A 24,867-nucleotide genomic window follows, 5' to 3' on the forward strand; every position below is an offset into this window, starting at 1 on the left:
ACACAAGCTGAGAAAGAAGGAGAAGTGAACTTGCAATATTGACCTTCACAAGTTCAATTGGCTGATTTGCTTACAAAGTCTTTAACAAAATGTCGTTTTGATGATTTGAAGCATCAAGTTGGAGTGTTACTTAAAAGCTTCAAGGAGGAGAATGAAGGAAATGAAGCTTTTATTTAAAACTCCTAGCTTAGACCATCCTTTTCTTCTACAGTACAATGTATGTAGGTTGCAATGACCATGTCTATATTCTGACTTTTGTATATTTTATATTTTATCAGTAAAAGGCAGTGTATGGGCTGCATATGTAAGGGGAAAAAATGAATGAAAATCTGACTTTTTTGTCCCAGCAATTGTGTCTTTTCTCCATTCTTTTTTTGTAATTTTTTCTTTGCTTCTTCAAGTAGATTGCTGGTTCTCTTTCTAGAAGAAAAAGAGCAGATTCTTGAACTCTTTTATAGGAAAAGAAGGAACTAACAAAATTGTTGGCACCTTACAATATCCTATTCTTACTCATTCAGATCTCTCTTTTAGTATAAATTACATATCCTAATTCATGCATGCCCCCACAATAATGCACTTAAAAATGGTGAGACGTATACTTCAATATGTGAAAGGAACTATTCATTTAGGATTACACTTTACATCCAATACTACACTTGATTTGGTTGCTTTTTCATATGCTGATTCGGTAGGTTGTCCTACCACCAGGCGTTCCACCACTGGCTATTATATTTTCCTTGGAAAAAATCTCATATCATGGTGTGCAAAGAAACAACATACTATCTCTCGATCAAGTACCGAAGCTGAGTATCGAGCCATAGCCAACACTATAGCTGAATTAACATGGATGACCTTCATTTTAAAAGGCCAGTGGATTCCATTGCAATGTGTTCCAGTACTATATTGTGATAATATCAGTGCTCTTCAGATGACAATTAATCCCGTTCTCAATGCACGTGGTAAACATATCGAGTTGGATTATCATTTTGTGCGAGAAAAGGTTGCCCTTGATGAACTCATCACTTGACATACCCCCACTGGTGATCAAGTTGCCAATCTCTTCACCAAACCCATGTCCAAAAGTGCTCTCAATTACTTTCGAACCAAACTCTGTCTCCAACCTTGGCACAGTTTACGGGAGGGTATTAGCTCATCACAGCTTGACAACAAGAATTATTGTGAAGATCAAAAGAGTAATAAGGAAACCCTAAAATCTTAGTGTGGCAAGGTTGCATATCTTCACAATATTTATGTAATTAGTGGAAAGAATCAGGGTGATATAGCCGCAAATCATTCCAACCAGCAAATCATTCCAAAATAATCTGCTCCATTCCTATTCTTTCTTTGGAGAAATGAACCAAACCAGCATCATGTTCAGTTGCATCCAGTCTCCAACTTTATCCAACCATACCTGTTAAAGATATTTAAATAAGAAGATAAGACAAAGATAGGAAGAGCAAAATTTATGTTTATATGTCCGCAAAATTTATATAATTTTTCTTCATTATTTTTCTTTTAGATAAGACACTTGTATTATACAGTGCTTATGTTCAAATAACAAGAAGTGAAATAAAACATTTTTTTATCTTTCCAGTTCCACATTTTTCTTCTCATATGATCGTGTTCAAGGAGCAGATGTGAGTCCCATGTTTCCATTTATTTCTAGTTATATCTATCGTAGTTTATAAACAAGGTTTTCAATTTGGATTTATTCCTTTTCTGGAGCCCTCATTCTTTGCTAAAAGTATAAATTCGATACTAAATATTTACGTTCTTCTGTAAAGGCTGTTTGGTACATATGTTGTTTGGACCAATCTTTATCTTAATTGGATCTTCTCGATCCCATGAAAGATATAAAATAAAGTTTTTTCTCTTATCACTATGAGTTAGAAACAATAGTGATGTTGAATACCTGTTATAAAGGTTAAGTAGTTGGTCATCTGAAGCTAGGTTGAAGTTGGCAGTGTGTCATTTTTCAATTTTGTGGGATAATCCAACGTGTTTGTATTGAAAAGCTTATTACCATATAGACCACCATGCTATTTTTCCTTTTATCCATTTTTTGAAAATATATGAGATTTCTAAGTAATCTAATTAATTCAGAAAAATGAGAAATCTTTTTGTCATTGCTTTAAACTAACATTTTTATAAGCACATACATGCAAGTTAAGAAATGATATGGCGGTTAGTTTTATGATCCAAATTAAGAAAAAAATCGTTTCCTTATGTTTACGTAATTTTATTGGAAATATACTATTTACTTATTTCACATTATTTCCATTTTTATGGTACGGTATGTACCAATATTGCTATGTTGTAATTTTCTCTTCATATCGTTGTTATAATAAAACATTGTTTCCTCTACTTAATTCTCTTTGATTTCTTTACTTTAAATCTTGTTTCATCTTTATGATCTTGTTACATATTTCATACAATGTCATTCATATCAATCCTTGCGCCGCTTTTGGGATCAACAAGTGGTGTCAAAGCTAGGCCGTAGGTTCTTCGTGATTTGATTGGGATTTTTTAGAAATTGCTACATTGAAATGTGATATTCCACCGTTGGATTGTAATACAAGATTTTCTCTGTGGCAAGTAAAGATGAGGGCTATTCTTTTGGATGATGCGTTGTTGGGTTTTGAGAATATACTACCTAATTAGACAATGGAGGAGAACAATGGAGGGATCGGAAGGCTTTATCCCAAATTCATCTTTATTTATCTAATAATATTTTGTAGGACATCTTGAAGGAGAAAACAACAGCTGCTTTGTGGTTAAAATTGGAGTAGTTATGCATGACTAAAAGTTTCACTAGAAACTGGCTAGAAAGCAAAATTTGTATTCCCATCGAAGGCAGAAGGAGGGTCACTGGAAGACCATATTGCTGTGTTCAAGGAAATAGTTGCAGATCTAGAGACACTGGAGGTTAAGTACAATGAGGAAGACTTGGCCTTGATCCCGTTGTGTTTGCTACCCGCCTCTTATTCATCATTTCGGAACACCATCATGTACAGTTTTGATACTTTAACCATTAAGGATGTCTACGATGCTCTGTTCTCAAAAGAGAAGATGAAGCATTTGGTTGGAGCTATATCGAGTGATGAGCAAGCTCTTGTATCTCATGGTGATCGACGGAGGGGTAGATTGAGGACAAACTTCAGCAATTTGTACTGTTTTGACTGCAAGAGGAAAGGACACGTTAAAAAGATTGTGATAAATCGCAAGCTAAAGGTAATTTAGCTGAAAATCATATGGGATAATCATATAATTCGGACGAGACAAATGTTAGCGAAGATTTTTCAGATGGTGATGATGTGATGTTGATTGTTGTATATGACGTGGAGTCCAAACATGACGAGGAGTGGATTCTCGATTCGATGTGTTCGCATCATATGTATTCCAATCGAAATTTCTTTCAGACATATGAGGCTGTCATGCAAGGTGGAGCTGTGATGGGAAACAAGCAGTCTTTCCATATTGCTGGAATCGATCTAGTCAGATTAAGGTTATAGGATGGGATGGTCAGAACAATTGATCAGGTTCGACATATTCCAGACTTGAAAAGAAATCTCATCTCACTGAGTACCCTAGATACAAAAGGGTATAATTTCTCTGCTGGAGGTAGAGTCTTGAAGGTCTGAAAGAAAGTCTGGGTTTTACTGGAGGGACGGAAAAAGTTTCAATTGTACATCTTGCAGGGAAGTGCAAAACTAGTTAAGAGACATATGGACAAGTTCAGTACCGAGGTGGATATTAAATTTGGTATAGTACCTCTATTGACAGGCTTTGGGTCGGTTCAAAACATTACTTAGAAGAACATTAGTGATTTTGCATTGCCACCAATTTCAGCAGATACATTGCGTTTAGTTGCTAGGTTTGGACTCCTTGAGCGTAGGTACAGTGGTATCAATGATGTCTGTAATACTTTCGGGATCGTCGAAAGTGACAGTTCTAGCAAGGGGCATTTTGATCAGGTATTTGGTATGATTTCTGCTACAATGTGTGCTTCAACCCTATTTGTTCAACAGTAATTCCTTCATGAAATTTTGGGAACTCAAGAGTTGGGATGGTGTATCACTTGTGGACGCTGGACGGAGGAAGATGGTTTTTGTGATGGAGAGTTTTGATTTCTGTTTTGAAAAGTTTGACTATTTCGATGTAGTTGGACATTTTTTTCAAGTGGAGAAATTTTGGAGTTTCGTTCGTTGCACCGAAATTTGGATCAAGTTGGAGATTGTTGTGTTTATGACCAAAATTAAAAAAAAAAATAGTTTCCTTATTTTCACATGGAAAAAATTATTTTCTTATTTTTACATGATTTTATTGGAAATATATTGTTTTGTTATTTTACATTATTTCCAACTTTATAGTATAGTATGTACCTATAAATAGTGGCATCTTATTTCAGTTTAGTTTAAGCCAAAATTACAGTGTTGTAATTTTTCCTCCGCTTAACTCTCTTTGATTTTTTTTTTACTTTAAATTTTTTTCATCTTTGTGATCTTATTACATATTTTATACAACGTCATTAATCTTAACCCTTGTGTCGCCTTTGGGATCAACAAGTAGTATTGGGTGGTATTGGATCTCTCTCACCCCAAAAGCTAGTTCAAGATGTGGGGCTTCCCTTCCACTAATAAACTAAACACCAACCCATTCACAATCGATGTGGGACAACCTCAACGATCTCTCTCTCACACATCGGGCTTTGCAGGAGATCAAACACATCTCCCCCTACACATCCAGTCCTGCGGGAGACCAAACCCGTCTTTCTCTCATACAACGTCGCCTGTAGGAGACCAAACTCATCTCCTCCTCACACAAACCCGTATCCCCATAATTGTTGGGCTGAAAACTTGTTGATAAATTAGATACTAGTGTTGGGTGATATTGGGCCACTCTCACCCTAAAAGTTAGCTAAAGAGGTGAGGCTTTCCCTCACACTTATAGACTAAATACCAATCCCATCCACAATCAATGTGGGACAACCTCAACAATGGCTCCTCCAATGAAATGTCTTGGGTGAAAGTAGAAATTGGATACTTTTTTTCTTGCAGTTGTGGCAGTCATTACACATTTATGCGTGAATATTAAAATGAGCAAAATAAGTGGACCTGAATTAGTTGCATATTTTCAAATGAAGCTTCATATTTACAATTAATGATATATTTGCTTGAGCCTCAATTCCCAAAGATGATCTGTATTTGCTTATTCTTTCCATGTTTATTTTGTTATCAATATTTTGCTTAACATATGGATTTTCCTGTGAACTTTTTATGCTTAGGTAAGGTGGAGTTACATCTTAGACAAATCAGCACCTGAGCCTCCTACTGCTGTTCTTCTGCATGGCATTCTAGGTAGCAGGAAAAACTGGGGTAGGTACCTACTCTATAATTTAGTCACGAATTCATCTAGAAGAAACATGTAATATCAATATCCCTTGAGTAGAGTCCAATGTCTTTGTATGTTCATGGAGCATTTTGTCTTTCATTATCAATGTTCTCTCACAATGCCCTATTAGGTAAAAAATCAGTTTATCATCATAACGAGGTAAGGAAATCTTTTATGACCAATGCCAACTTGTTTAGAATTCTGATATCCAATTTTGCATTAACATTATAGATAAAAATTTGCATTGATATATAAGTTCATATAGTTTTAGGACATATCTATAAGGTGTTTATAAATAGGGGTGTTTATACACATGGGTAAATGAGTGGTGAAGTGGGTAGTGTTTGAAGGTCCTATGAAATGTATGGATAAAAATGAAGCTGCATTATGTACGTTAAGTTTGACATTATTCAAATCAATGTCCATGATTTTGACACATCATGTGATGTCAAACTAGTTGGATAAAAGGATTGTACAACTAGTTTAATTCGAATAAAAATTAGTTTGACTAAAAGCTTTATGGCACGAACACGTACTAGGGTGGCGTGTCTATGTTCGACACTCCTTGGAAACTCTATCATGATCATTTTTTATGTTATAAAAAATATTACATATTTTTAACTCAATGTTATTATTAAATAATAAATAGGTACTCATATTTAAAAGATTTTGTTGACTCCAAAAAATAGTGCCAATAGATACTGGACCCACCCGCGTACACGCAAGCCTAGTCCAACATGCTAAGACACTTGAATGGTCTGAAATGGGTAGATTAAGGGTGTAGGAGTGGCTCAAAGGCAGGGATGACAACATTCGGGATCCGGCAAGCAATTCAGAGAACAATTGTACAATAATTACCAATCGTGTTTGTAGAATTTGTATGTGAACTCGTGTATATTGCGAGACTGTTTAGCATTTGTTCTTGTGTTGAATCTTGCATTAGCTTTACATGGGGTGCATGGGAGAGTATTTATAATAATACTAATTAAATCATGTCCCTCGGTTGTGAGTACACGTTGCCTCATCTTGTTAGTTTATATGTCAAATTCTAGGCATCACGTTTGACTACCTAGCCTGCTATATATTTATTAAGTGACAGAACCGCCATACTTGACAAGACAATACACTTGTACTCTATGATGGGTGTCCCATTAATCACTCAAAGAGGATTCTTGTGTAAGACTGAATCTCTAGGGAAAAGTGATGCCAAAGGTGTTCTGGAGTTCGTCTTGGGCATTTGGGCCTCGGTATGGACCACCTTGGCCTCCAGTAGTTGAGCTACTTCACAAGTGTTCCTGGACGTCGTGTGTTCTCTATTGGCTTAAAGGCCTCGACTACCGTGCCACGTGGTTCACATGAGTGGACCATGGGCCCAAGTGGGTCGGCCAAGTGTGTCAACACGTAACAAATTTCAATAAGAAAATTAATAATATGTTAAGGTATAAAATTTCAAATCTAATAAAGATAAAAATATAGACCAACTTATAAGAATTTGAGCTATTCTTCTTAATAAGATTGACTTTTTAAGATGAAATCTTAAGTCTTAATATAGTATCAGAGCCCATTATGCTCCAATGAGCAATTCGATCAAATTAAGACTTAAAAATGAGCGTGCAAATTTCAAGGTAGGTTTGTTCAAATGAGCCACCATTTTGCGGGGCATGTGGACGGATAAAACTTCATGTCAACTAAAGATGAAATTATAGAAGAGTTTGGACTACACCTCTTAATAAATTGACCTTCTAAGATGGAACCCCAAGTCCTAATATAACAAGAATAAAATTAAATTTATACAATATAAATGAAGAATTTTAAAGAATTAAATTGATGATGTATTGTGTCAGTACTTTTTAGAAAAATCACGGATCGACATGTTGAACATATGTGTCCATGTCGGTGCATCGTAGACCAAAAGTATTTTTTGACCAAGATGTTTATAAGATATACTTTTAGTTATGACTTCTTTATATTGTTGTTAATTATAATGAAATGCAGGAAATTTTGCTAGCAGATTAGCTAAAGAGCTTCCAAAGTGGCAGGTATCTCAATGCACTAGGTTTTTGCTTATGTCCTACTTCCATTATTCAACTAAAAGTAAAAGTTTAGTTATATTAAGTTTTATGGTGGTAGAGGGAAGAATATTGTATGAAAATGCTTAATTTTTTTTTTTTTTAAGATACATGGTTGATCTTGGGTTAAACATGATCATACCCCGAATTTCATAAAAGCAAGTGCATTCCATATGCATAAGCCCCTTACAGATCTTAACTTCTAGTGTTACAATTTGTCTTTTAATTACGTGAAAATGGACTTTTCAAGTGTCTAATTGACAAAAACTATGTTTCTATTAGATTTATGGTGAAAGGTGTCGAAGCCATTTTTATCAAGTATCAACCCTCAGTTCTGGACCTAATTCTGCATCATAATCAAGCATTTTCATGAAAACAATTTAAAAGGGTCACGAAAATCTTCGAAAAATATTCTGATATCAGAAAACAACCAAACGAACACCACCCAACCTCGGCTCGACCCAAAACTCCCACACTCAGTTGCCACAAGTTTCACTCCACAAAGAAGACTTTAATGATGGTGGTATGCAATATCACAATGGGGCGAAGAAGGAAGACACCAATAACTCAAGCAAAGCTCTCAGTTGCAATAAAAATCAGCAACTTCTTTCTTTTCTTCTTTATATTGCATTACACACTCACAGTTGGAAGAAGAAGTAGAATATATAGATGCATTAGGTTACTAGTTTTGGGATTAACTTACTCGTTTAAATGGGCCAAAGATATACCTCTCTCAATGGGACTACTTAATGGACCAACAATAATCCAAAACCACACACCAATCTAACTCCAACATGGGCCTTCAAAAAGTGTCGATCGTATTCAAGTCGAACCAAGTCTATGGTGTCAATAAATTATCTGTCAATTATTTTAAATCATCACCCAGATTTATTGGGTATCAAAAACCAACAAAAAGAAATTCAATCTTAACTGCATAATGAGAATTGTAAGCTAGTGGAATTTGGTGTAGTAAACACTAAACACGATTCCTTTAATATAAGGTGAAAAAGAGGGATATATGGTGGACGAAAGAATAATGCTTTCAGTATTTTGTAGAGCAATGTGATATTAACATAGTTGTGTATGAAGATATATGGCACAATGATAATTAGGCTGCTGACTGGACTATTGGTTGAAGCTTTGACCAGATAGATGATTTATTGTTGACCCCATTTGCATCATTACAAAAACGTGTTTTATGAAATGCAATTTCTTTAGTGGGCTTGATACATAAGATGATGCCATATGTCAACCTTAATAATTGTTGGATGGGTGAATTTCTATTGACTTCTTATATGATCGTTCATTTGCCTAGGGTTTGTATTATTATTGGAATTCGTTCACTTTTTCTCTGACTCTTGAAGTTCTCTCGCCTCTTTCTCTTTCAGAAAACCTTTCAACCCTTCTCAATCGAATATGCATCTTGAGTGTCTGTATATTGCTTGAGTAATGTGTTCTTGAATGAACAAATGTATAGATCGAAAGGCTCATGTGATGTAATCCTGAGTGATTCATTCTAAGTGCCTTGAAAGTGTATCTTTGGATGGTTTCTTTGGTGTCGATTTTTAATCCAATGGTTTCTTCTGGTGGCGAAAGCTCAAAAGGGGATTAGGAACCAACCATTGATCTGATGTGAATCCAAAGGTCCAGAGCAACTAAAATATCAGGTTGATTATTGGTTCATGTTGTGGGCCATCTCAATGAAGTTATTGGGCAATTATTAAATCTGTCTGGGCTGAATGCCATTTCATCATCGCCTAAGTATTGGATTCGACCTGGCATCACAACCCAATAGATATCTACCTTGATGCCAGTGGACATACAAGAAGCATACCAAATATATATTACATTCTCATGGAATGTTAGCTTCCCATAACTTCCAGTTGTCACCAAGTTCAATGCTTGCACAAAACCAAAATTAACTAGTATCAATGTTCAACATTTTCTCTACATATGTAGTTTGCTTTAAACTTAGCGACCTGTTATGCCTTTTTCTTGTTATTTCCATCCCTAAAATCTTCTTAGCATGACTTAGATCTTTCATTTCAAATTCAACAATTAAAGACCTTTTTATCTCATCAATATCATACGTTTTCCATCCAATCAACAATATATCATCCACATATAGAATTATAAAAGCAATATTAGCATTTTTATCACCTCTTTTAAAATAAAGAAAAGGATCAAATTTACTTCTTATGAAATCAACAGTAGATACAAAGTTATCAAACCTTTTGTACCACTATCTTGGTGATTGCTTCAAACCATATAAAGATCTTTTTAGCAAACAAACATGATTAGGTGTAGATTTATCAATAAAACTAGGTGGTTGTCTCAGATAAATCACTTCATCTAGGTCACAATGCAAAAAAGCAGTCTTTACATCCATTTGTACAAATTCAAAATCATATAATGAACAACAAGAGCAAGTATAACTCTAATAGTAGTATACTTAATCACATGAGAAAAAAATTTCATTATAATCTATCCCTTCTTTTTGTGTAAACCCCTTAGCAACAAGTCTTAACCTTAAATCTTATAGGCATCTTTTTAGTATTTTCCTCCTTAACACTAAATATCTACTTGCAATCAACAAGTGTCTTACTTGCAATTTTATGAATTAAAGTCCAAGTCTTAATTCACATTTTTGGGCCCAGGATTCTAATTTACCTACACTTTGATGGGAATAGGCAGCACATCCAAAAATTTTGAAATGGAAATAATTTGGAATATTTCCAGTCCACTGCTGTTCAGATGTTTTGTTTTACAGAGAGCTTGAAGGAGTTCTATTAACAATATATAAAACTGTCATCAAAGCTTCACCCCATAAGACCTTAGGAACACCTGAACCAATAAGAATGAATCTAACCTTATCTAACAGGGTCCTATTCATCCTCTCAACAACTCTATTCTGTTGAGGAGTATAGGAAATTGTCCTATGTCTCTTAATCCCTGTATTATTGCAAAACTGATCAAACTCCTTACTACCAAACTCTAGGTCATTATCAATCCTAAGTATCTTAATCCTTTTCCTAGTTTGATTTTCCATAAGGATTTTCCAAGGTTTAAACTTCTCAAAAGTTTCAGATTTCTGTTTCAACGGATAAACCCAAACCTTTCTAGAGTAATCATCAATCACAGACAAAAAAAATCTATTTCCTCCTTAAGTGCAATTTTCACAAAAAAAGGCACTTTGGATATAGAATCTTTTCCAAAAACACTCTTCTTATGAAGGATATTAAGTTTTTTCACCCATATGAGCTAATCTCTTGCACCACTTTAGAGTGACATCAAGTTCAGTACAGGAGGATTCAACAATGTGATCAACCACTGTACTAGCCTTGATCACATAAATTCCATTTTTTTAGAGATAACAAGAGCCTTTTATCACCTTTAATAGGCAACGTCCAATCCAACCCTATAGACCGATATCATCTAGGTTCCCTTTTGAAATCAAACTTCTGTTTAATTTGGGAACATAACTAACCCTTTCAAGGGTATAGATATATACATTATCATATTTCAATGTTACATTTCCAATTCACACAACTGTGCTGGCTATGTTATTCCCCATCACAACTTCTCCTTCATTAATTTTCTTAAAACCTTCTGGCCAACTTTTCTTAAAGGTCATGTGGAAGGTACAACTAGAGTCCAAGTTCTATTCTTGGATCTGATTTCCTTGATCCGCAACATTTACAGAGTTAGGATCGGATATCATTTCACAGCATATACATCAACACTAATAGGATCTGCTAGTTCTACGACATTTTCTTCATGTATACCTTTTCCTTTCTGTTCATTTTTTTTCTTATAACAATCTTTGATAAAATGTCCATTCTTTCCACACCCATAGCATTTTTTATTTCTTGTCTTTGATTTTGACCTGCCCCTACTTTTGAATTTCTTTTTATGATTGTTTCCATGATTACTCTTGATTTTCCTGAGTACTATTATACTTACTTAGGGTCCTCCCTCTAACAAATAGGTTTTTAGGTCACCATTACCTCTTTCAGTTTTGAGTTCAAGTTCCTTACTTCTTAAAAAGTTTATAACTATTTTAGGTGTAAGGGTATCTCTGTCATATTTTATGGCATCTTCGACTTCCATATAAGTCTCAGGAATAGCGTTAAATAACACAACAACCTTATATTCCTCGAAAATTTCATCAACTGCATTGATGATATCTTGGACCAACTTATTTAAGGTGTTAAGATTATCCTCCATATCCTTAGAGGGGTTTGTCATAAAGCCAAAAAATTTCTATAAACAGCTTGTTAGGCAAAGACATAACTAGATAGAGCTTCTTTAATTCATCCAATAATGCCTTAACATTATTATGCTTATTTTTTTCAAAACTTGATCAGATATTTGGTTTTTTTATTTTACCTAAACTGAAAGAAGGGGCTACTATTTATAGGTACTACTATATCATAAATATGAAAATAATGTGGAATAAGGAAATAATATACTTCCAATAAAATCACGTGAAAATAAAGTAATAATTTTTTTCACATGAAAGTAAGGGAACAAATTTTTTTCCTAATTTTGGACATAAACCCAACAAGAACTTCTCTGGTTAGGCTCTTATTCAATGCCTGAAGCTGCAACAATAGCACACGATGTTGCATTTTATTGTCTACGAGGAACTTCATCAACCCAAAAAACTCAACTTCCCTTCAATGTTACCCCTCTGACAGGATTGTCACCTAGGTCGATGCAGAATGTGGCCTCAGATGCTGGCATGGCCATGGACGCTCAATTATCTTCAAAGAACAACACGAATATAAATAAGTATTGTGAAACATCATGGGAGGGGAATGATCAGTCTAGAGAAGGTGAAGCTTTGAGCATTTCATTTGAAGAGGATCTGTAGATCGGTTCTCCGAATGAAGGTTACTTTTGGTGATAGAAATATTTGTTTTCTCAGAGTCAGAGAGAATACAATAGTGCCTCCAGTAACTTCATTGCACCTGAAAGGTTTACTTGCGGTTACACATAAAAATGGCATTAAAGAACGTCGAAGTTGACAAATTAGACTCAAGTTTAAAACCTGCAGACCAGCGAGCCATAATAATATAAATATTATGTCCCTTTTGGGTGATTGAAATAAGATTTTTAATAAATTTTGACAAAAGTTGATCAAAAATGTGGTTAGAAAGTTGTGAGCTGTTGAAATTAATAGTTAACTTTAACTTAAATTATAATCTAGATTTTAATCCCTATAAAAAAAGGGGCTATATAGTCAAGGGAAGGAAAGGAAAAGAAAAATTCTCCTTCCACTTGTTTAACAGCTTCACTCAGATGTCACCTTTACTTTTCTGTATTAATCGAATTAATTATGCAAACACTGATACTGGTTCGTGCAAAAAGATTGGGTAATTAGTACAAAACGTTTCCACCTTTCATGATTTTTGTGGAAAACGTTTCTACCTTTTTTTTTGCACATTTCATCCCTATCTTTACTTTTTTTTTTGTGCCAAACATCATTTCCATCAATTTTCTCAATAAAAAGCTATAAAATAACTAATATACCCTTCTATTTAAATAAAGAACTAAATGCAATCGTAGTTCCAAATAAATAAATAAATAAATTCTCCACCTCCATCTCTTTTGAAATTTTTTAAAAATTGGAACTATGATTGCAATTAGTTCTTTATTTTTTTTAATTTAAGTAGAAGTGTATATTAGTCATTTTATAACTTTTTATTGAGAAAAATGATGAAAATGATGTTTTTCACAAGAAAATGTAAAGGTAGGGATGAAATGCGCAAAAAACGAAATGTATAAATGTTTTCCACAAAAATCATGAAAGGTAGGAACGTTTTGTACTAATTACCCAAAAACATTCTAAAATTGCCCTTGAAAGACGTGCTTCAGAACAAACATGGTGCATGCTTTTAACCACATAAGTCAATGTGCATTCGTTACTGTTAGCATTTACTTACATATCCCCTCTAGATCTCAACATAATAACACTAACGAATATTCTACATGAATTCATACTTTGAGTAAAAAAATAATAATAATAAATAAATAAATAAATAAATCGAATTAAAGTTGTTACATCGTTATCATAGCACAAAAGAGTATTATAACTCATATATGAATCACAAACCCGCATGGTAGAGACTGAAAATATCATCAGATTTCTCAAAAAAGAAGTAAATGAAGATGAATTCCTGTGGTTGCAGTTTCAAATCAAAAAAAAAAAAAAAATTCAGCGTAAATTTAACATCAATATGGATCCTGATGGTGAGGTGCCGGAGAAGAAAGAAAGAGAAGCGTCTTTTTTTATTTTGAAACATGCATGGTTCGCTCGTACATATGATATTTTTAGAATAATGCTACTTTGCCAAAAATTAGATGACATAATGGTTGAGATAATAAGTGTTGAAAAAATGTGATTGATTGTAAAGTTGATTGTGTTTTAAACAGTTCAATGATCATTTTTCACGTGACATTATATCAATCATTATATCTATATAGCATGATTGTTCTTCTTCTTATGGTCCAATTTCCGCACCACCGACCTTAACTAACGTTGTTTTCGGTCTGACCATTTCAACTTTGATTTTGTGTCGTCAGATTAATCCATCTAATCCTACCAATTTTGATTACGTAGGGAGTGATGCAAAAACACATCCAATTAATGCTTCTTATTCATAGTCAAAGAACCATGTAAATAATTCGCACAAATTGAAAATATAATTAAAAAAAAAATTGAGTGCTTCTTTGACAAATTCATAGTCGAAGAACCATGTAAATAATATGCACAAATTAAAATATAATAAAAAGAGATTGAGTGCTCCTTTGATATTTAAAAAAAAAAAATGGTTAGGAAAAGGAGGAGCACGAGAAGAAGAAGAGTTATCAAAACTCTTAAAATAGTCAAACTTCAATTTTAATAACATATTTCATTAAATTCGTAATTTTTATCAGCTTTTTTAACCACACAATTTTATTAATTTTTATCAAAATCTTTGTCAAGTAATCCTCAAAATTCAACAATTTCATCTAAAAATTTAAATGCTATGAAGAATTTATTTAAATTTTATTACGAGTGATCGTCATGCACTTGACATCGAGATTTTTATAATTTAGTGGAAGTATCTTTATTTGTTTTAATATCATGTTAAATTATATCTTATCTCGAATTGGACCGACCACCATTTCACCTTAAAATTATGATACTTAAACTTCACAATTCATCAAGATTTTGACATCGAAACATTCAGCATTGATAAGTATCTCATTAGTCAATTGCAATTTGGAGAGATTTTCTTGCCCCTACTATATCTCCACATCTTGACTTTCTAATACATGCATTTGCTTTCATATACTAAATATGATCACAATTTCCCACAATAATTCTCATAGTGCCTCAATTATTTACATTTACAAAGCAAGCAAGGTTTCACCTTGTAATATCACCAACAATACATAAATCAACATTAGACAATACTTATCATCCCAGGCATCCATAAGACATTCCTTCTAATAGTTATAAAAGATACTCATAACTCAATAAATCTCAATTATGTGATTGTGCATTCCACTACTGAGAAAAGTTCTACTCTTTGATTAACTGTCTGTTAGATATATAGCCCAATTATTAATATATTAGAGAAAATATAACATAGTACCAACATGACAACTCTAACAACCCTCCTTACCATCGAATAATTCCCAAATAACATCCTCATATGTATTATGCTCAAATCAATAATGATCCTTCTAGTTTCTTAACTGTCATATCTTCATAATCAGGGATAATATGAGTTTCAAATACCACATTGGAGCCTATGAGTTCTGCCACCACGCCAGTTACTCGAGTTTAACAATTACTGAACCTGCTCTGATACCAATTGACACTACCCGTCCCAAATCACCTTAATGGACCCGACACGTGTCGTACTGCGATGGTAGATACCAACATAAATGTCGGACCTGCCACAAAGGTAACTTTGACTTTCTTTGATTGTGAAATATTTTTTTAATTTTTTTGATAGAGTCACCTCTAAAATATGGGCTAAAACCACCTGATCATTACCCAATTTTCTCAAATCAATACATATAATATTTAAAAAGGTACACCAGTCCCTCAAAATCCAAACTACTCAAATGAAATGCTGGCAATTTGATATTTACTTGCTATACAATCGAAAGTCCTCAAATGTATTAAAGATATCAAATATGTAGAGAACCAATGATAACATTTTCTAACATAACTGCATGTATCCCAAAGAAACATGTACTGTGTAATCTAATAAAGTCATACAACCTATGAAGCATGGCTCAATTTGGTGGATCGATAGGCTCCAAAACTGCTCAACTTGGCTGCTATCTGTCTGATAAGGAAAAAGGGTAAAAGAAATATGAGCTAATAGCTCAGTGAGTGGATAATTTGCAAATAAGTAAACTTTTTTCATTTATGCATATTTTCTTAAAATTCTTGCTCTATTAAAACTTTGAGAATTCTGAAATCTGATAAAACCTTTAAAACTAAAACATGACTGCATCATAAGATTCTTTGTTCTTTATTCGAGATAAATAACTGTAAAGTATAACAAATTTTGGTACCCATGAAAATCTATGAAATATTGTTGTTACTTAATACTATAAACTGAAAGCTTTATTCTTAGAACTGAATAACTGAATTCTATAATCTGGTCATACATACGTAGAGCTGCATTTACCTTAATGTACTCATTATTCTTGATGTATGTATCATAACATCGTATAAACTCAAAATTCTGGTGCTAAATCATAAATTAGACTCAAGCTGATATATAAAAGAAATATAATAATAATTAATACAAGATGAGTGAGAACATTAGACAAATTCAATAAGCTAAAATCATAATCTGAAATCCACAAGCTGAACTGTAAATGGGAAAATGTAAGCTGAAAGCTAATAATCCACTCTATACTTAAAATTCACATCAAAATATACTCCATGTAATCATCTACTGATGATCTGAAAACTATAAAATCATATGCACATAAACCATCGGATCAACACTCTGTACACGGTCGTAGCCCCTCAGTGTATAAGATGAAAAAAACATAATCATCCTTATACACGGCTATAGCCCCTCAGTGTATAATAGGTACCCTTATACACAGCCGTAGCCCCTCAATGGATAAGAGTTACCCTTATACATGACTATAACCCTTCAGTGTATAGGAGTTATATACATAACTCTAGTACACGGCCGTAGCCCCTCAGTGTACAAGATGGAAATAACATAATCATCCTTATAAACGGTCATGATAGAGAAGGATGCGATGGGACTTGGAGACGAGTAGTCCAATTTCCTTCTGAACTATAGAGACCATCCCAGCCATGTCCAGTCATTGTGGGGGGACTTTTTTTTGGCCCTTATAAACGGTCATAGCCCCTCAGTCTATAGGAGTTAAATACATGACTCTAGTACACAGCCGCAACCCCTCGGCGCACTAGAGTAAGATAATCACATCAATTATTTAATGATAATTTCAAAACAATCATGCTCATTTACTAATTCTCGAAAATAAGGCATTTCATGTAATTAACATGCTTCTATAAAATAAAAAGGAAATCTTCTTTTTGAAAACGTAGATTTTCCACTCACAGATCTATGAATAGCAATCTGGTTCAATTTTACCAATCTTGCCCAGCTTTCACGTTACCACCTGAAATAGGATATAAAATAACTAATTTAACAACTTCCATACTTAGTATTTCTTAATACTAGTAATCGAATACTAAAACTTGACTTCTCGATACTTGAATAATATTTTCTCCAATTTCCTTTAATCACTTCAAGCTAATTCCACATTCTGGTCTATTTCTTAATAACTAATTCATTACAATAATCTTCACTCCAAACATAAAAATAATTCCTTCTTTCAAACTAGTAAAATTAATAATCATAATTTAACCAATTTAATTTCCCATTTTGAGCAATAAATTCATGCCTTCAAATAGTATTTCATCCTTAAAATTTTTCCCGTTAACTAAACTCATTCAAAAACCCAAATGAAAATTCTAGGATTTTGCCCAAAATTGGTATTTCTTACCTTAGTGTAAATAGCATCTCCAATTCAAAAACATTGACTTGAAAAAATCTATGAAATATTGTTGTTACTTAATACTATAAACTGAAAGCTTTATTCTTAGAACTGAATAACTGAATTCTATAATCTGGTCATACATACGTAGAGCTGCATTTACCTTAATGTACTCATTATTCTTGATGTATGTATCATAACATCGTATAAACTCAAAATTCTGGTGCTAAATCATAAATTAGACTCAAGCTGATATATAAAAGAAATATAATAATAATTAATACAAGATGAGTGAGAACATTAGACAAATTCAATAAGCTAAAATCATAATCTGAAATCCACAAGCTGAACTGTAAATGGGAAAATGTAAGCTGAAAGCTAATAATCCACTCTATACTTAAAATTCACATCAAAATATACTCCATGTAATCATCTACTGATGATCTGAAAACTATAAAATCATATGCACATAAACCATCGGATCAACACTCTGTACACGGTCGTAGCCCCTCAGTGTATAAGATGAAAAAAACATAATCATCCTTATACACGGCTATAGCCCCTCAGTGTATAATAGGTACCCTTATACACAGCCGTAGCCCCTCAATGGATAAGAGTTACCCTTATACATGACTATAACCCTTCAGTGTATAGGAGTTATATACATAACTCTAGTACACGGCCGTAGCCCCTCAGTCTATAGGAGTTAAATACATGACTCTAGTACACAGCCGCAACCCCTCGGCGCACTAGAGTAAGATAATCACATCAATTATTTAATGATAATTTCAAAACAATCATGCTCATTTACTAATTCTCGAAAATAAGGCATTTCATGTAATTAACATGCTTCTATAAAATAAAAAGGAAATCTTCTTTTTGAAAACGTAGATTTTCCACTCACAGATCTATGAATAGCAATCTGGTTCAATTTTACCAATCTTGCCCAGCTTTCACGTTAGCCCCTCAGTCTATAGGAGTTAAATACATGACTCTAGTACACAGCCGCAACCCCTCGGCGCACTAGAGTAAGATAATCACATCAATTATTTAATGATAATTTCAAAACAATCATGCTCATTTACTAATTCTCGAAAATAAGGCATTTCATGTAATTAACATGCTTCTATAAAATAAAAAGGAAATCTTCTTTTTGAAAACGTAGATTTTCCACTCACAGATCTATGAATAGCAATCTGGTTCAATTTTACCAATCTTGCCCAGCTTTCACGTTACCACCTGAAATAGGATATAAAATAACTAATTTAACAACTTCCATACTTAGTATTTCTTAATACTAGTAATCGAATACTAAAACTTGACTTCTCGATACTTGAATAATATTTTCTCCAATTTCCTTTAATCACTTCAAGCTAATTCCACATTCTGGTCTATTTCTTAATAACTAATTCATTACAATAATCTTCACTCCAAACATAAAAATAATTCCTTCTTTCAAACTAGTAAAATTAATAATCATAATTTAACCAATTTAATTTCCCATTTTGAGCAATAAATTCATGCCTTCAAATAGTATTTCATCCTTAAAATTTTTCCCGTTAACTAAACTCATTCAAAAACCCAAATGAAAATTCTAGGATTTTGCCCAAAATTGGTATTTCTTACCTTAGTGAATATAAAACAAGGTACATCAATCCCTCAAAATCCAAACTACTCAAATGAAATGCTGGCAATTCAATATTTACTTGCTATACAACCGAAAGTCCTCAAATGTATTAAAGATATCAAATATGTAGAGAACCAATGATAACATTTTCTATCATAACTGCATGTATCCCAAAGAAACATGTACTGTGTAATCTAATAAAGTCATACAACCTATGAAGCATGGCTCAATTTGGTGGATCGATAGGCTCCAAAACTGCTCAACTTGGCTGCTATCTATCTGATAAGGAAAAAGGGTAAAAGAAATATGAGCTAATAGCTCAGTGAGTGGATAATTTGCAAATAAGTAAACTTTTTTCATTTATGCATATTTTCTTAAAATTCTTGCTCTATTAAAACTTTGAGAATTCTGAAATCTGATAAAACCTTTAAAACTAAAACATGACTGCATCATAAGATTCTTTGTTCTTTATTCGAGATAAATAACTGTAAAGTATAACAAATTTTGGTACCCATGAAAATTTATGAAATATTGTTGTTACTTAATACTATAAACTGAAAGCTTTATTCTTAGAACTGAATAACTGAATTCTATAATCTGGTCATACATACGTAGAGCTGCATTTACCTTAATGTACTCATTATTCTTGATGTATGTATCATAACATCGTATAAACTCAGAAGATGAGAAGAACTAAGAAAAACCAGAAACTTAGAAAGAACGGCCACCTCTTTCTTCTTCTTCTTCTTCTTCTTCTTCTTCTATTTCTTTCCTTTTTCTTTTTTTTTTCTTTTTTTTCTCTCTTCGTCTCTTCTAGATTTTTCTAGACAATGCCGTTTCCTCTCTCTCTGTGTATATATTTGTGTAAATGAATTGGAAAGAAATGGGTTTTTAATGGGGCACAACTCAAATTTGCAAAATAAGTCCCTCTTCTCCAATTTAATATAACATTTAGTCCTTTCATTTTCCCATAATAAAAACTAAATCCTTGGATTCATTTATCATATCATTTCTATCCCTCAAGTACTCCAAATTACAATCTAAGTCCCATGAAAATTATTTGTTCAACTTAAATCCTTATTGGCTTTGACTTTGACTAGTCAACCTTTGATTTTTGACTAAGAAAAATTGGGTTGTAACAATCTTACCTCCTTAAAAGAATTTCGTCCTCGAAATTTAGAGAACTAGAATTCGAACACATAAAGGCATAAAACGCAAACGATGAATGATTTTTTTGGCAATCTTGAACTAGACATAATTCGTTATTTCATATGTTTCATCTTTATTTGGATTTTTCCTAAGTTGAGCTCTCTTTAACTTCACTGGTAATCTTAAAGCATAAGTTAGATCTGATATCTATTCACCAAGCCTTAGAAATAGATAATACATTCTTAAATACTAGATAAACCCATTGTAAACTCCATCATTAAACAATTGATCCAAATTTCAAATAACAATTCACAGATCAATCTATGATATGCTCAGCTTTTCATTTTACCAAATCTTAGAAAAAATTAGCTATTTCACAATTTGAAATTCAAAATACTACTTTTCATATTCTTCAAAACTTTATCTCATGTCATGATTTGAACTATTCTCTAATCAACTCCTTTATATATATATATAACAATGGTTACATACTAAGACCGAACAACATTCTTTCACCAATGTCATCACAATAATTGTCCTTAGAATATTTCACTATCTAAGTATAACCTTAAACATCGTAACTTGTATCTAGTTCTCATATGTTGATTCCATGAAATTAAAAAATAATCCAATGTCCCCTTTAATTAACAAACTATAGTTGCTAGCCTTTTTGTCGACTTGTCTTCTTACATTCTATTAAAAGAAGCTGTACACTGTAATTTAGTTATAACTTCCCATAACTAGGCTAAAAATAGATACTCAAACTCCACCATATTAATAATAATATTATCTAAATATAATTTTATAAATCTACCTCATAACATGACTATATTGTTTGAATTAAATCTTTAACCTTTACTGATCTTGTCAAAAATGATCTAAATACCATATGTCTCCTGTAATTGGAACCCAGAATAAAAATATTTTAGCATAACTATTCCGATTCTAAATTAATAATACATGCAAAATTTCAATTGTTCACGATTTTCTAAAGTTCTAGTTATCCCCAACAACAATTGAAATAACTCAATATGGGATTCTTTTCCTTTCATTCTATATCACCCAATGATAATATATACATAACTTCAATTTCCACCATTTCTAATAAAAATATACCTTAAACTCTGATGATAGATAAATATAGATGTTTCTTTAACAATCTATAATATAATCCATAATTCATCATTTATCTCAGAATACTTTCTAAACCTTACATAATCTATTATCATAAATCAAGCCCTCATCCACTTTAGATACGTGAGTACATATTTCATCATAATGCAATATGATAGCAAAACTTTTGACATTTCGAAACCCACACGATTTTGGTGCTCTTTCTTTCTATGAAGATACAATAATAACATTTAATCCATGATAATTCTAAACTCTTATTCCATAAAAAGGGCATTAAATTATCACCAATACATAAGCCTTCTTGTATAATGCACAAAGACCTTCAATTAAGATTACAACCTAAAGTTATCATTCCACAATTGAATAAAATTTACATGTGATGATAATCTTAGACTTTAAACTATCCAACATATCCTCCATATGTTCCACAACATATAGATCTCGATAAGAATGGAATACTTTATTCGTGAGATCCAAAAATACAATCGAAAATAACCCAAACTTTACGCTACTAAAAATCCATTAAATTCACCTTAACTTCCAAATTTAGCTTGAAGCTTCTAAATTGCATGTAATATAATATAATAATCCACAAATGACTTTGACAAAATTAATTAATAATCCAAATATCTCATCAAATTATTTAGCTATAGGGTAACTATAACATTTCTTCACTTGCTATTCACCATATCACGTGACCTTGTCATTTATGATCATAGTGTATAACTTCAAACATTTGATTATCCTATTTCCTTAGGATCACAAAAATAATGCTCTTTATAACTATCAAGTGATTTTCACAAAAATGTACCATCAACATTCGGTATGCTAATTTGTCAATTACCATAAATTTCAACTCTGTCATTCTTTACTTTTTCTCTTTTCCATAGTCTCATTCCATTCTGCAAGTCATACATGAATATACATGAAATATGCTAATCACTCTCTTTTCTTTTTCAATTACTTCTTATTCACATAACCTAATTGCGAACGCCGAAAAATAGAGTAAGAAATTTGAATATGATTGCTTCTCTGTTCCTTATTCTCTGTCTCTTTCTTTGCTCAAATGAGGAACTAAGATATTAACACCAAGATTTTATTTTTCCTTCCTTACTAAATATCATCTTGACCACTAAACTTATTTCCCACAACTAGGATACCATGATTTCGATAACACGGTATCTTTCCAAATCCTTACTGATCTTCAAATATCTATAAATAAATTACAAGGAAATAACCTTAGCTAAAGTTACCTTCATATCTAAAATGATCATTCTTTCCTAGTCTCGACAATAAGGTAACCTATCATCCATGAATTTCTTATCATATCACTTCGATGAGAATGAAATTCTCAATTCATGAAATCCAAAATTATAATTGCAGATATAGTAATCCAATAGCAACACAAAACTCATAGAATTCAACTTATAATTACAATTTAACATGTCGTCTCAATCAATTTTTAATCTAACACAATAATCCCAATTATGGTCATGGGAAGGGTATTTCACTTTGTAATCTAAATATATCATCCCCATATTATTTTGACGTACCACTAATTATAAATTTAGTGCACTACTATTCACAATGCCATTCAGAATCATAAAACCTTGTAACATTGGATATCATGATACTGTATAATCTCAACATTTAATCATGCCAGTTTTCTCCCGTTCTTCAACTTTACGCTATTTCTTATTCACGTCACCCACTAAATACACACATATCAACATAAACTCCAGTCCTTTTTCCTTCAATAGTAGTTGAAGTACAAACCTAGATACTTGTCCTTGAATCAACAAAAAAAAGGGCCACAGTCACATTAATTTACTCAAAATCGCAATAGTAAAACATATTTAATAACATTATTTTCGTCGTGAATCAACATTTCATATGGTTTCATTATTTCTGTCATGAACAAGATTCCTTACTATATCTCCACATCTTGACTTTCTAATACATGCATTTGCTTTCATATACTAAATATGATCACAATTTCCCACAATAATTCTCATAGTGCCTCAATTATTTACATTTACAAAGCAAGCAAGGTTTCACCTTGTAATATCACCAACAATACATAAATCAACATTAGACAATACTTATCATCCCAGGCATCCATAAGACATTCCTTCTAATAGTTATAAAAGATACTCATAACTCAATAAATCTCAATTATGTGATTGTGCATTCCACTACTGAGAAAAGTTCTACTCTTTGATTAACTGTCTGTTAGATATATAGCCCAATTATTAATATATTAGAGAAAATATAACATAGTACCAACATGACAACTCTAACAACCCTCCTTACCATCGAATAATTCCCAAATAACATCCTCATATGTATTATGCTCAAATCAATAATGATCCTTCTAGTTTCTTAACTGTCATATCTTCATAATCAGGGATAATATGAGTTTCAAATACCACATTGGAGCCTATGAGTTCTGCCACCACGCCAGTTACTCGAGTTTAACAATTACTGAACCTGCTCTGATACCAATTGACACTACCCGTCCCAAATCACCTTAATGGACCCGACACATGTCGTACTGCGATGGTAGATACCAACATAAATGTCGGACCTGCCACAAAGGTAACTTTGACTTTCTTTGATTGTGAAATATTTTTTTAATTTTTTTGATAGAGTCACCTCTAAAATATGGGCTAAAACCACCTGATCATTACCCAATTTTCTCAAATCAATACATATAATATTTAAAAAAGGTACACCAGTCCCTCAAAATCCAAACTACTCAAATGAAATGCTGGCAATTTGATATTTACTTGCTATACAATCGAAAGTCCTCAAATGTACTAAAGATATCAAATTTGTAGTGAACTAATGATAACATTTCTAACATAATTGCATGTACCCCAAAGAAACATATACTGTGTAATATAATAAAGTCATACAACCTACGAAGCATGGCTCAATTTGGTGGATCGACAAGCTCCAAAACTGCTCAACTCGGCTGCTATCTGTCTGATAAGGAAAAAGGGTAAAAGAAATATGAGCTAATAGCTCAATGAGTGGATAATTTGCAAATAAGTAAACTTTTTTCCATTTATGCATATTTTCTTCAAATTCTTGCTCTATTAAAACTTTGAGAATTCTGAAATCTGATAAAACCTTTAAAACTAAAACATGACTGCATCATAAGATTCTTTGTCCTTTATTCGAGATAAATAACTGTAAAGTATAACAAATTTTGGTACCCATGAAAATCTATAAAATATTGTTGTTGCTCAATACTATAAATTGAAAGCTTTATTCTTAGAACTGAATAACTGAATTCTATAATCTAGTCATACATACGTACAGCTGCATTTACCTTAATGTACTCATTATTCTTGATGTCTGTATCATAACATCGTATAAACTCAAAATTCTGGTGCTAAATCATAAATTAGACTCAAGCTGATATATAAAAGAAAT

The 24,867-nt window shown here is 32.6% G+C and overlaps 1 protein-coding gene and 1 long non-coding RNA gene across 2 annotated transcripts; one reads left to right on the forward strand and one right to left on the reverse strand.

Moving 5' to 3' along the window:
- The first annotated feature begins 12,054 nt into the window (after positions 1-12,054).
- LOC111389533 (ethylene-responsive transcription factor ERF019-like) lies at positions 12,055-12,490 on the forward strand. Its single transcript, XM_023014464.1, has 2 exons — positions 12,055-12,332; positions 12,391-12,490. Exons 1-2 carry the CDS (start codon positions 12,055-12,057, stop codon positions 12,488-12,490), a joined length of 378 nt encoding a protein of 125 aa, XP_022870232.1.
- Positions 12,491-15,631: 3,141 nt separating this feature from the next.
- Positions 15,632-17,577, reverse strand: LOC111389545. Its single transcript, XR_002701746.1, has 3 exons — positions 17,526-17,577; positions 17,078-17,138; positions 15,632-15,811 (listed from the first exon to the last, which is right to left on the reverse strand). It is a non-coding gene; the product is annotated as an uncharacterized LOC111389545 (long non-coding RNA).
- Positions 17,578-24,867: the final 7,290 nt, after the last annotated feature.

This window comes from Olea europaea, unplaced genomic scaffold, assembly GCF_002742605.1.
Source record: "Olea europaea var. sylvestris unplaced genomic scaffold, O_europaea_v1 scaffold6, whole genome shotgun sequence".
Taxonomy (NCBI): domain Eukaryota; kingdom Viridiplantae; phylum Streptophyta; class Magnoliopsida; order Lamiales; family Oleaceae; genus Olea; species Olea europaea.